At 29.6% G+C, this 15,480-nt stretch overlaps 1 protein-coding gene across 1 annotated transcript in view; it reads right to left on the reverse strand.

The window, feature by feature from the left end:
* LOC107444865 (uncharacterized) overlaps nucleotides 1-15,480 on the reverse strand; it is a gene marked incomplete in the record, with an annotated part of 88,239 nt that overhangs the window by 50,704 nt on the left and 22,055 nt on the right. The window contains 3 exon segments of the mRNA XM_071177955.1: nucleotides 10,397-10,469; nucleotides 12,160-12,333; nucleotides 13,534-13,654. Of these exon segments, the coding sequence (XP_071034056.1) occupies nucleotides 10,397-10,469; nucleotides 12,160-12,333; nucleotides 13,534-13,654 (368 nt within the window).

A 15,480-nucleotide genomic window follows, 5' to 3' on the forward strand; every position in this document is an offset into this window, starting at 1 on the left:
TCTCTGAAACATAATCTAGAAAGATTTGCATATTTCTGAATTAAAATATTTTTAAAAATTTTTTATTTTTATTACTGTTTTTCGAAAAAGTCCTTCTTCCTGTACAAAGAGTATTATTTAATCTTAAAATACTTTTAAAGTATTTGCCAAAAAAAGATGTTGAATAATGAAATACATCAGTGATCTCAAAAAACTGCAATTAAGCAAGAAAGAGACAAAAATTTAACCGAAATTTATTGCATCCATACACAATAGGTGGCACTGAAATCATTAAAAACTAGTTTCGTTGCTGGATAAATCTTCAAATTTTTTCAAATCGAAACCTTCCTTCTGGTACTAAAACACAGGTTGTGACTTTATCATTACCACCTTGCTTAATAGGGAATTGTTAGTTTTCCATAGCGTTTTTATTTCTCTTTAGTTTTATTATTCATTCCTGATATTGTGCAAAGTGAAAAGCCCTTTAATTTTAATCTAATTATCATATTTGAACTCAATCTTATTATTTCGCGGAAGGGACTTAAAAAAATAAGCTATTAAGTCAAATTTAAAATAAGAAATCAAGTACGAAAACACATTTTCTCAAACACTCTTTTTTTTAAAGACAGATACGGATTTCTACTAATTTAAAACTCAGGGGATAGCCGCTATCTGGGAAATATGGTCCCAATAGTATGTCAATAGTCATTTTTGTTTTAATCGTATTTTTCCATTTTTTTGAGAAATTCTTGATGAGCTAATCATTTTTGCACAAAATTATGAAATTCGTTTATTCAAAGATTCCATTCAGAAAATAATTTTTAAGAATTATTTATTACTTTGTTAAAAATTTAGAATAAAATGAAGTAGAAAAATTTAGAATAAAATGATATAATTTTTTTTTTTTATTAATATGTACTTATTTGTATTGTATTTGTAAAGATTGTACTTTTGATTGGCAATATACAAAATTTGAGTGTAGTCTGTTGAATAGTTTCAGAGAAATCGAATTTTAAATGTACAACTTCCTTTGCCAAATACAATAAAATTTTGAATTTATTTTTTATTAGCGAGAAAAAATTATCGCACATCAAATCGCTTTGGAAGGAAAATTCATAATACTCAATGTTTTTAATTATCTTTTTAGCATGGTCCATGATATGATTATTGAAATCAGTGATGAAAGAAAAATAGACAAGGTCTTGAAAAAGAACACTAAAAAGCTTAGCGTTCGATCGTTTGTTAAGAACTTGCTTAAGTGGAAGAAAAAATCAAAGAAAAAGGACCGTTAATGCTTGTTTCAAAGATTGGATATTTTTTAAACATGACGGAATTATGGACTCGGATATTGGATTTTCGAATTGGATAATGGATTATGGTTGAATTAATTTNAAAAAAAAAAAAAAAAAAAAAAAAAAAAAAAAAAAAAAAAAAACCTTTTAATGCTACCCAGAATTTACTTCTGGAAGGTCCCAAGTCCTTTAAAAAGCAGAGGGAAAGGTTTACAACATAAACAGTTATCAAAAGACAGAGCTGGACAAAAATGTAATCAATTACTTTTAATCATACTTAGAACTTTGATTACAGCTGTAATCATGATTACAATATTGATTGCAGTAATCAATGACTTGTAATCTTGATTACAGCTGTAATCAAAATTTTAAATACATATGTAGTCATGATTCAATCAAAATTTTGATTATAACTGAAATCATGATTCCAAGTAATTGCGATTACAAGTAATCACAACAAAGACGTTACGGGTGATCATGATTGCAAGTAATCAAAATATATGATTACATGTCATCATGATTGCATGTAATCTTGATTACAAGTAATTGTGATCATTTGTTATCTTAATACACGATTATTATTAATATACAATCTAATTACAATTGTATACTATATGCAAATACATTATGCAAGTATGTATGGCGATACTTAATTTCATGTACATAGAATGTACTCACGCATGTACGAACAATTTGTGATTCCTATATATACATATACAATGAAGTCGGAAACGTTGTTTGTAAGTACAATATACATAATTATATTGAAATATAAGTAATACAATACGTACCAACGTATTCATCAAATTTTCGGAGCTCTGAAAAAAATATATCCATTATCACCAATATACTGCAAATTAGAGTAAGCTTTATCAATTATCGTTTTTTCAGCACCGAGTTCGGAAAGATTTTATGCCCTAAATTTTTCAGGGTTTTAGTTGTTATAGTAGCATTTTTTTGATGTATTATAGTTTTCAAACAAATTTAGATTAGTGATTCAATGAAATACAATTTTTTAGTAAACATGTACATTATACTACGTCTAAAGTTAATATATCATGAAAACGTCCGTAATCTAAATCGAAACAAATAACGAAATCATTAAATCGAATTCTTTGTACCTTTTGTCTTCAATGTGACGTAAAGAACAAGTCTAATTATTTTAGTAATCTGATCTTTTTCTTTTTAATTTCAAGTTTGTAACGATATTTCAAAGAAAACTATATTTTCAGAAATCATGAATATTTTTGAAAGAGTTCACTTACAATACATGTTTAGAGAATATCCATTATATTATTATATAAAAAGAATGTAACTTCACTTTGTGCGTGTTCGTCATGTCCTTGGAACTAATGAAACGAATTAAAAAGTTTTGCTCTATGTTACAAAGCTATGTTTTAAAAACATAATTTAATGCCAAAATATTATTATTTATTATTGAAGAAAAAATTAAATTATTATCTCTAACATTTTTTATTGCATTTTAATCTATGTAATTTCGAGTGAAAAGAAAATCTGAAGTTTGCAGATAATCAGATAATCGGTTGAATAGTTCTTGCGAAATAAAAATGTAAAAATACGACTTCATTGACTTGGCGAAATACACAAGAAATTACCATTAAGAGTTCCAAAATGTCGATCGCTCTCGTGCCTAAACTATTTGGACCATGATTTCAGGATTGCTGCTAGCCTCTATGTTTTAAAGATCAAGAATTGAAATGCGTCAAAAAATGTATGTTTATTCAGAGTAAGTAGATTTGTGTGTATCATTTGTAACTTAATTGTGTTGGTTCATTTCGTAACTCTACCTTCTTGCTCTCATGAAAATGAAAGGATGAGGTTTCGCCCTCTATTTCTCGCTCCCGTGATATTTCCGGGTTGGAGTGCTCAGTAGTAACTCGCAAAATAAAAATAAAACTAATTCATTTTTTTCGCACCGAAATTTTTTTCTTCTTCTCCTTTTACACACCAGATGGCAGTACCAGGATATTTTTAAGATAATTGTAGATATTAAGTTTATTTTAAACTAGATGTCAGCACTAATTAAATAGCACTAATAAAAAAATAGGCACTTTTATGACCGTTTTCTTGAAAATTAACCAATAATTAAGGGGTTAAATTATCGTCTACATTAATTAATTAGCATATTCAAGGCTAGGTTTTCGATCCATAAAGATTGAGCGCCAGTAAGCGAAAATTTTAAAAAGTTTCATGGTGACAGTTTCTTTTTCCTTCCACACTGGAATATAATACCAGTATTTGTACAACAAAATATTTAGATAAAATCTCCAGTTGTGCTGGTTAAGTACGGATTTGGTTTTGTTGAGTATAAATTTCCCCCCTTTTTTCCAAATACTAAAAGTAAATGATAATAGAGGATTTCTACATCGAAAAAGAGAAATTTTCTATCGTCAACAGAAACTATTGAGATCATCTTTGAAATCTCGTACATTAAACTAAAAATCTACAAAACAGTTTTTACATCCGTTGTTGTGTATGGAAGGTAAATTTAGACTACTAAATAACCTGAGAATAAATTATTTTTAAGAAGGGAGAGAAAGATTCTTTGAAATATATTTGCACCCGTGAAGGATAGTGATCCTTGGTGAATCTGAACACACTTAGAAATAGAATTAGAACAAATTTAGCAAAATATAAGGATATATGCATCATAAAGGATAAAAGGACCATAGTGGTTAGACCTATAAGCTCAATACTATGAAATTTTGGTACTTGCCATTGGCCAGTAGAAGTATTTTTAATTGAGTTTCTCTCGAAAACACATGGCCACTTTATCAAGCATTGAAAATTCTTTGCTGTTAAAAGGATTATTGATGTTAATAGGCATTTCTTTTGAAACTACGAAAACATTACTAGGTTCATGTTTAAAAATAAGAAAAATTTCCTTGACAACTCCAAGTTGGCTTGTGTAAAGTTTAAAAATTGCGTATAAAAATAAAATTAATGTTTTGTTTTCATAAAATTATGTTTATTTACAAACGCAAAATTTATTCGTTACAAAATAAATCTGAAATAATATGCAATCATAATGATGGAATTATATTGATTAGATTACTTTTAAATATTACCGGTCATGGATTTAAAAAAAAGTGTTAAATAAAATTAACTTTAACTTGAATGAAAACTTTGATAACCAAATACAACATATCTGATATTTTGAACTAGCATAAAAGAAGCTGAACACTCCAACAATGATAACAGCTTTCCAGTGTAATATAAATAATACAAAATTTTGATAAGGCGTGTTTTGGAGCACAAGGGCTTTATTTTCGACCAAAAAAATGGCGATCGGGTGATGATTTACAGACAAATCTGTGATCACCATTTTTTATATTTACTTGCCCGGTGGCCAGTGGCGACCGTTAATTTTGCTTCATAGTTGGGATACTTGATGCGAATGGTGGTCAGAAGTACGAAAAAAGTTTTTTTTTATGGAAAAGAGTTCGAAAGAGAAAAGTTGGAAGATTCAAGAAATTATAACTGGAGGAGGTTAAGCGAGATCTTAAAGTTATGAAAGCTATAAAATGAAAATTAATGTTCAGAAAGTTTGGAGATGCGTGGTAAGACAGGCCAAAATCCTTCATGGGTTGTAGTAAGTAAGTAGTAATAAGTAAGTGAGTTTGGTAGAAGACTTTCTTTTGCACCATTATTTTGCATACTTGTACATTTAAGTGTGCTAAAATATAATGCTTTAATGCTCTAAGAACAAATATGTACAAAACTACCAGAATATGGTAAATTTATCGTGTGTCTGGCTCTTTGGGAACATCAAAAAAGCTTGGTAATTTTAGTCGAAGCACTTTGTTAATGATTTCAGTAAAATTAATAATAAAATTCATGAATGTTTTTTGATATGTGAAAAAGTTTGGTAAATGTGATAAAGTATTGTAATTTTATTATGACACTTTAGAACATGGCATAAGAACTATCTTTTCAGTTACCTTTGCCTCTAAGTTTTGTATTCTTTACTGAATGTGACGAAATCATAACTATAATTTTTAAAATCAGAATTTCCGATACACCATTACCATATCAACTGAAAAGTCACTAAATGAATGGTTGAAATACCGAATATTTTCAATTTAATCATAGACTTTTTTTTCTTCCAAAAATTTCATTACCAGTAAGTGCGGTAATTTTACCCAATTTTTTTTCTCTGTGTGTAAATTAAAGCTATAATGCAGGCAACAGTGGTCCCTACTAATATGTTAAAAGGGTCATACGTAAAACCGATTAAGGACATAACGGAAATTTTTTTTATAAATGTTATAAAAACGTGCTTAAAAAATAAGGAACTCTTTTTTTGGAACCACAAAGGGAAGATGAATGAATAGAATTTAAGGAACAGCAAATTAATCAAGTAATTTGGATAGTACCGTACATATTTCTAGAATATTCTACATCGTAAAAGAAAATTGTAAGCAGTGGTAATGAATACAAAGAGATGAATCTTATAATGAATCTTAAAATGATATTTTAAGAGATAATATTTTATTTTAAGAGATAATATTTTATTTTAATACATTGAAATGTGTAAAATTCATATCGAAGATTTAAATTTCTAATATTTGTACCAAATGAGTAAACAAAATATAACATTACTGAAATAAATATTCATTTTCAACATTTTTAGTAATTTTACATAGTTATTAGGCATGTAGAAGAAAAACTTTTTACTTTGAAAAACGTTTTGAAATAAATATTTGCTCAGGCAAAGTTGTTTCTATTTTTCGAAAAGTTTGACTCAAAGGAGTCTTCTTCAAACATAAATTTTTCTCTTTTGTGTTTTGTTGTTTTTTCAAAAAAATTATGTTTTGTTGTAAATGGTCTAATACAAAACGCAAATATAAATAAATAAAGTTCTTTTTTCCCTTCAGTTTATTTGTTTTTGTCACAAGTGCGGAAGTGAGATTAATGATTAAGTTTTTAAGTATTTTTTAAAAATTAATTTCGACATATGTAACAATTACTTGCATTGAATATTTTGATGTGACACTTTTTATGAGAATAACTCAAGAAATAGTGAACCAAATTAACTGCAATTTTATATGAAAATTAAATTTCATATAAAATTTAAATTGTTTGCGATGACTTAAATTGTCTGCACTGAAATATTTTAATCGTTTGTATTGAATATTTTGATATGAAAATAAACTGAAAAGTCTATCTTTAGAGTTTTTGGTGTTCATTAAAGTATTATTTTATTCTTTAAGAGAAATTATTCTTTTAAATTTATTTTTGTAATAACACTCTTATCCAAAACTTAACAACGAGCACTTTTTTAAAGATAACTCCAGAAATAGGGAACCTAATCATGTTGAATTTAATATGAAAATTCAATTTCATATAAAATTTCAAGTGTTTGTTCTGGCATGTTCAATTGTTTGAATTGAATATTTGAATATGAAAATAAATTGAAACATTGTTTTAGGAGTTCTTGTGAGCATTAAAATATTATTTCATTCCTTAAAATAATTCATTTTTTAAAAGAATTCTTTAAAATTTATTTATCAATTACTTAGAACTCTCTTGTCCCAGAGATGGAGAAAAAAGCTTTTAAAGTTAACTAAGGAAGAATGAACCATATAAAATGAAATTTTATATAAAAATTCATCAAAATATGACTTAACTATGATAAATGAAAAAAATAATGGCTTGAACTTTTGATCATGAATTAGTGACCATCATAGCAAAGTGAACTAAAAATACTGCAACAAAAATAATATTAAAAATATTTAAATGCTGCAACAGGGAACTTGGGGTGGATTTAATATAGAGGATGCAATCCCCTCTTTCTTTCTAAATGGCAAATTAACGTCTTAAGACGGGCGCGTATAGGTCTGTGCACCCGTTCACTATCCCCCGGAATCAGACCAAAATTCCTCTGATTACATAGTTGTCCACTTCTATGATGTTAAAGGAATGATACCGTATATATGACTTTCTCTTTATGTAAACACGCGAGAATCATTGTGTGTGAATCATCCTTCATCAGTAGAGAATACAAAAGCCCACTCGGCCTACTGTGCCTGTGTTTTAAGTTGATACTGCCTGTACCAGTTCAGAGACTTTCTTATTTGAAAGGAAGAAGCCTTGGATTTTTTGAGGTATATGGGTCAAGTTTTTGAGCTCTATACAATATTGGTCAGAGGCAATCAAGGTTACAAGTTCACTATTATGAATTAAAACACGGGGCCACAACAGATTAAATGGTCGAAGAATACCTTGAAACTGAAAATATTTCAATTTATAACCGGCGTCGAACAGCAGATTTAATTCTTAGTTTTGAACTACCAATGTTCAACTCTATAGCTTTGTAATCTTAAAACTAACCCAGAAGACAAGGAAACTTCCGGATCTAGCATTCAGGCAAACTAACCTTTGTCGAGGATTTTTCACAATTGCGTCACGTGGAAGTAAAAACCACGAAAATCTCCCGCGGTAAAAATGGTCATAGGAGATACCAACTCATGATCTGTCTACCACTATTTAACGCCTGCATTTTGACCTGTGCGAACCTGAAGCAGAATTCATATTGATAATACATCTCTAGGATTTGAATCCAGGTTACCTCATTGGGAAGCGAGCTCTTTATCATCTAAACTACCGTGGTTCAATCAAGAATATTCTGAGCATGGAATGGTCAGCTAGATCTCCGGATTTGAATTTCATAGATAACGTCTATTGCGTTCTTGAGAGAGCATTTTCCGACAGGTAATTTACAATACTAGAATTGTAAATCATGCATACGATAGATACTTTAAATGTTTAAAGTCATTAAACATATTGTTCATGGATAACTATATATTGTTATTGAAAAGAAGCATAAATATTGTGTTAAAGATCTGAGATGAATTTCAAAAAATGAAAAATCAATTCAGGATTTACTTTTATCGTAACAGTTTGTCATCCATTATTATATCTACAAGATTAAACCGCTATATTTTCATTTTGAAAAATATTTCGTATTTGTTTGTAAAATATTTAACAAGAGAAAATTATAAATATATGCGATTCTAGAGTATACCGGTATTATTTAGGGGATTTTATTCGCCAGAAAAATTCGAAATTTTATAAATTTTTAAGAAAATATATTATTTAAAGCAAACTTTGGAAATGATTCGCAACCACTTCTATTAAGAATAAGATAAATATGTGATTGCTTAAAGACTTCAACTTTTCTTTTTATATTAATTTGTTTAAAATTTTCTGCCATGTAAAAATTTAATGTTAGGAAAAATGTAGCAAAATTTATAAGAGTAAAAAAAAATGTATATTCATTCATAAAATGAATTGGAATATCTAACTTTCATAAGACTTGGAAGCAAAAATAAAAATAGACGAAGAGAATTTACTCAGTTGTGTATTTTGTGAAATTTAAATTCGCACGAACTAAACTGAAACTACTCAAAATGTATATAATTATCATATTTCATCCATTGCCTAAAAAGATTAGAATATGTATCTTTTTGCATTGCTGGGAACACCTAGATTTTTCGAAATAGAGAAACTTAGTACTGTTGCAATGCAGGGTGAAAAGTTGAATGAATTGATAACAGCGAAGAGAAGGCAAAGGAAAGCAAGAAAAAATAAAAATAATAAAAAAATTTTGGCAAATCTGTACTGTAATGACATATCTGGTTAAAAAACAACAACATAATTCTGGTTAATTAAACCAAAATACACGGTATTTAAACCATTCATTCAATAATATTTCCGCTCATATGGTAATGGCTTACCTGAAATTCTGGTTTACAAAATTACAATTCTTATAAGCACACTTTTGGTGAAAAATATAGACCAGAAAAGTAAATTTAACCAAATAATTGGCTTTTATGCCATATTTTGAAGTATTATGATAAAATTACCAAATGTTACCACATTAACCAAATTTTAACTCACTTTATAAAAAAATATTTTATTGTTAATTTCACTAAACTTTTGATCAAAGCACGTCGTTAAATATTAACGAACTTTTCATGCTCCCATAGAGCCTGAAAAACGGAAAATTTTACCATAATCTGGTAGTTTTGACTATATTTATTTTCTCGGTGCATGTTATCAATCATTGATCTTTTTTAAAAAAGAGGTGTAACTGTGCACTTTCGAGTAAATTGTATTCAAATCTTATGAAAAGTCTCAACTGGGATCAAATAACTCTTGACACTTCAATCTACAGAATACAATGGAAATTTAATCCTCCAGCTGCACCATGGTGGGGCGGTTGGTGGGAGAGAATTGTGCAAATGGTGAAAAGTTCTGATATCCTTAAAAACAGAGTGAATACATTGTCAATAGTTGTTATGATATTTTAACTGTGAATGACAGAAATTGGTGGTTCCAACGGTCAATGTTGACAATCACATAGTCGCTTTGGTTAATGTTCAAAATGCAAACTAGTTCTAGTTAAGTGCCACTGCCCGGTATACATTTGCCCGCTATACCCTACATCAATGTTTTTTAAGGTTCAGTGCCACTTCCCCCACTATACATTTGCCGGGTATGCCTTAACATCAATGATCTTTTATGGTCAAGTGCCACTGCCCAGTATGCAGTCAACCGTTACTCAGAACACTGATGTTTCAACTAATCTATTTTCAGCAGATGTTAAAACATCGACAGACTCCTGGTGGGGTACTTACCGTAGGAGCTGATAGAGCCATACAGTCCACTATAAGTAGGCTCATAAGTGGACATATGTCTCTCTTTTGAGCTTGGGCTAAAGACCTATTCAACGTGCGCGAGGTGTAACTCTGCACAGGCTTCTCCCGATCACATTTTACACTGTCTTGGTCTGGAAAAGAAAGACCTCTACTCTGGTCCCTTACTTGTATTTGATTTCCTGAAGACTTTCGAGCTCATTGACTTGGTCTAACCAAGAGGAATAAGTCAGCAACAACAACAACATCGAATAAGTATAATAATATCAAGGAATAAATTAATATCAAATCTGATATAGCAGATATTTCGGACATTCACCAAAGCGACTGAGTGATTGTTGACATTCTCCGGCCGACATTCTCTTGATTTCGATCATTCACGGTTCATTGGAAGCAATGGGGTTTTAAAGCGTGAAATGAAAAAAAAAAAAGCTGAGAACTTACGTGTTAGTGTTCCGTAGTGGCGATATTCGGTCAAGACCTTTGTAGGAGTTCATGAGAAACGACACCGTCTTTTCTAAAATAATAAGGAAATTGCTATTTAAGTAAATTTTAATGAAAAATACTTTTTCTTGTAATAGGATTACTAATTTAATCAATAAATAATCCCAAAATATACAAGTCACTTTTAAATTTTTTTTTTTTTTTTTTGCAATATTAGTCATTCATTTGAAATTCATTCCAAGCTAAAATATGAGTATCATATTTTCTGAAAATAAATTAAATATCTTTGGAAAATTAAAATAATAAAATCAGTTTAGTAATTGTTCAGTTTAGGAAATTGGTTTCATATTAAAATATCGGCATCATTTTTTTCTCGGAAAAATTTATGTATGCCCAGAAATATTTATAAAAAATTAAATTTTTTAAATTTTATTTATAACTTTTTAAGTTCAGTGTATACGTTAGTAACCCTTACACAAGAATTGACAACTTATGTGAACATTTTATAGTTTTTTGCATCGCATCATTCATTTTAACTATGTTTTTTATTTAAATATGTAACCAGTCATCATAATTTGCCGAAAACTCCAATATCGATATAATACATAGAAACTTTTAAATTTTTTTTGTCAAAATACATTAAATATACATTACGTGTAGTGTATAAGGAAGACACTTCTCGATTTTTTTATAACATTTGAAATAAAATCAATCATTTAAAATTGGTTTCGCATAAATTTATGAGCAACATACCTGTTTAAAAGAACACCCACATTAAGTATAGAATTATCTATAGAAAATTTCAAAAACAAAATTACCCTTTCTGTCAAAATACACGAAATGTAGACATATTGTGTTAACATGAGGTTGTAAATTTTTCGATTTTTATAGCATTTGAAATAAAGTAATTCATTTAAAATTATCTTACCATGAATATATATATGGGCAACATACTTTTTGAATACACCAATATTAGTCTATAAATATCTATGGAAATGTTTAAAAAATCCCTTTGTCATTAAAACGTGCTAAGTTTCGATCATATTTATCCTTAACGTAAGGCTGACGTTTTTCAATTTTTTTCAAAAATTTTTTTGCACCACGCTATTTATTTCAAACTACTTTAATTTAAATATTGAAATCATATTTTCCAGAAACAATATAAGTTTAACTTGACAATATAGGTTTCCCTCTAATGATATAAGTTTAAACTTGAAAATATAGGTTTCCCTCTAACAATATAGGTTCAAACTTGGTAATATAGGTTTTCTCTCTAACAATATTGGTGTAAGCTTGACAATGTAGGTTTCCCTCTAACAATGTAGGTTTAAACTTGACAATATAGAATCCCGTCTAACAATATAGGTTTAAATTTGACAATGTAGGTTTCCCTCTAACAATACAGGTTTAAACTTGACAATATAGGTTTAAACTTGACAATATAGAATCCCCTCTAACAATATAGGTTTAAACTTGACAATATAGGTTTCCCTCTGATAATATAGGTTTAAACTTGATAGTATATTAGAGGAGCGAATATTTTATAAAACTGAAACGTTTACAACAGATGGGTTACAAAATGTTATGATAGAGATAAAAAAAGGTTTGAATTTTATTCAATTTAGGGTTAGTTATCGGTTATAGAGACTAATAATGGTGACAACTGGGAAAAGTAATCGCCGACTTTTGGTACCCATACAACCGATAAGTACCCATTTTGGAAATTGTAAATTAATATAGCTATTGTGTTAACCTATATATACCTTTATTTAAATTTCCGTACACTTCATTTGTGACAATAAGAGTTGGTGATTCTTTTTTCTCTTCTTCATTGACTTCTCTCTTCTTTCTTCTTTCATCATCATGATCATCGAATGATGGAAAGGAGATGGGAGCATCTTTAAGATCATAAAGCCTAGACTGTCGAAGATCTGAAACTGAACAATGGTAACAGGTATTTTTTGTGTGTCCGAAAGTAACGCGTTCCTTTTAAAAGTTATGTCACGAAGCAACGAGTAAAACTAATGATTTAATTTAAACTTTTCTTGTTTTTATTCAAATTTTTTTAAAATAATGCTTGAATAATTTTTAGTAGGCAAAAAAATGGTTTAACGCATATTATTTTAATGTTTTATGGATGGTGATTTCGGTAGTAGATGGCGCTGCATTTTTTCCTTCGAATAACCTCCGAGTTGATGCATCCGGTCTGTTCTCTCGAAATTCGGCTAGCGAGTATTCACTTTTTGACTGTTGTCGATTTGTTTTTCAATATTTGAGCTAGTAAAATAATTACTCGAAAATGAATAAGCAAATAAGAAATAAAATAAACACGTTTGATTTAAAAAAATTACACAAGCTCTTCAAGGCAAGCTATGATGCAACTAGCCAGATCGTGTGATCTCACTCTACGCTGTATGACTATTCATTATTTTACTTAGAAAGTCTGAATTCATGATTGGTTGTTGTTGTTGTTGACGTATGCCTGTTAAAGGAGAGGGGTGTGATTGTTCTTGTTTTCAAGTGGCGCCATCTATGGCCAAAGATTCGACTTCTGCCACACCCATACGTCACACCCGCTTATAGAGCGGACTCATTCATTCATTCACAGATCGTAATTTTGAACGAAATCATAAAATGATCAATCTCCAATTCCCCCCAGAGGTATTGATTTGTTATAGGAACATGGAGGACTTTGCGACTTAACATATTTAACGTGCATCAGTCACCATTTTACTTCACGGGAGTCTTCAGTCGGCGGGGTTCGAACCCACGAACTCTCGGACATTGGCCCAGCTCCCTACCGACCAGGTTATCCCGGCCCTCATGTATTGGTAGTGGAAAACGATGAATTTTTACAAAGTGTTCGAATCTTTTAAACTAATTGTTTAATTTTTTTGGACAAAAAACAAAAGCGAAATATACCCTTTAATAAGATTCCAAATTAAACAACAGATGAATTTTATTTTGTAATAAAATTTAAACTACGCTAGACAAAAATCATTAATAAGCTTTACTGTAGTACATATTAAAGATGATATAAAGTATACGAGAAGAAAATATTAAAGATTATATAAGAGTATATGTGTGGAAGAGATTTGAATGCATAATGTAATTTTAGCCATGAAATGAAAACTTACAGATATTTGTGGCACTGCGGGTTAGTTCAATTTCTTCTTCATCTGATTTTGTCTGCTTTGCCTTTTGCATCTGATAATCATTTACACGATTCATTAAATCAACGCTAGTCCTGAAATCTTCCTGAAATATTTAGAGTATTAGCATCATCAAACCATATGAATTGGTATTCAACTGATTTACTAATATTTGCTCTTTTTAAATTTATAAATTGAAGGATTTATTAATGCATTTATGTATTTTATTTTTGATATTTTTCACATTAAACTTTTTTTTTCTTATATTAAACTTTCAAACGTTTTGAAAAGGCATGGTTTGTTAAACAGCAATTTAAAAATTGATAAAAGTTTTACTTTTAGTTCGTTCATTTTGATTTGGTAAAAAATTAATGAATTTGTGTTAATTATTAGATAATTTTTGTTAGCAATTTAAATAAAAAGTTAGAAACCAAAAATACGGAAAACGATATTCTAAATATGTGTATATTAGCACTTCATCAGTGGACACACTGTCTGCTGACAAACTGGAACCTTTATGTTGTCAGTGGTTAAACCAAAAACTGACTGTGCCCCTACTGTTAAAAGCGATTAACAAGATCATTTATTTTTCTGGAATTTGAAAACGATTATAAATTACAAAACGATATGTGATCTAGTTGCGTCTTCGTTATTGTTGCATTTTTTAAGTGATCTAGTTACGCCACCGATGTTTTTCAGTTGTGATTTGTTCTTAAATCTGATTTTTTGTTGTTGTTGGTAGAACTGTTATGTTTAAGATTATTAAAAAGTTGCTAAGTTTTTAACCTTAGTATTGGTAGTTCTTTCAAACAGAGTTGTGTTTTAATTATGTTCTAGGTTGTGCTTTAATATTTCAGTTGTGTTTTTAATCAATTCTAGTTCGTGTTTTAACACCTACTACTGACTACAGAAAGGCTCCATGTTAGCAGACAGTGTGTCCCCTAATGAAGTGCTGTTTTTGCTAACCGATTAAAATATGTTTATAATGTGTTTAAAATTTAGTTTTGCTTATTTTTGATTTCTGACTTTTTATTTAAACTGTTTACATGAAACAAATTCGGCTTTAGTTGCTTTTAGCGCTTTTCTTTCTTGATTTATTATTTTAAAGTTTTATCCAAAAAATTTTATCTTAAAATTTGTTTAAATTAATTTCATACTTTGATTGGATAATTCTTGCTAGTTATGAAGTTCCCAACCCTATATACAAAAAATCTAAGAGTGTACAAATTCATCTACACAATTTTGAGCGAAATCTCAGAATTTAAAAAAATCGGTTGAATAGCTCTTGAAAAATGGAATTTTAAAAAAAATAGAATTGAAATTAACAGTAAGAAGCCCAAACTTTTAGATGCTCTTCTACCTTAACTATTTGGTCCATATTTCTTAGATTACATGTACCTTCCCCCCTGAAGGTTAGAAATCTGAATCTGTCGAGAAAAAGTCATGTTTATTCAGAGAAAGTACGTTTTTGTGCCTGATTTCGTAAATTAAAATATATTGTGCTCTATTTAATTAGCATATTTAAGGTCAGCATATTTAAGTCATATCATTAAAACAGCCGACTCAATTTTGAGTTTACGACTACTAACGTTCAACTCCGTAGCCTTGCAATTTTGAACCCAATCCAAAAGACAGGAGAACTCCTGGATCAGTACCCCAAGAGGTATGATTTGTTGTAGGAACATGGAGGACTTTGTGACTAAACAGATTTAACTTGCACCTGTCACCATTTACTGCACGGGGTCTTAGGCCGGCGGGGATCGAACCCACGACCTCTTGGACATTGGCCCAGCGCCCTACCAACCAGGCTATCCCGGCCCTTGAATTCCAGTTTGTGAAATTTCAAACATTAGATCAAAAGTTATGCAGGATAATTCAATTTTTTGAAGCTTCGTATATGCACTTGCTTAATATAAGCCAAAGCTAAGTTTA

The sequence above is a fragment of the Parasteatoda tepidariorum genome, chromosome 2, assembly GCF_043381705.1.
Source record: "Parasteatoda tepidariorum isolate YZ-2023 chromosome 2, CAS_Ptep_4.0, whole genome shotgun sequence".
Taxonomy (NCBI): Eukaryota; Metazoa; Arthropoda; class Arachnida; order Araneae; family Theridiidae; genus Parasteatoda; species Parasteatoda tepidariorum.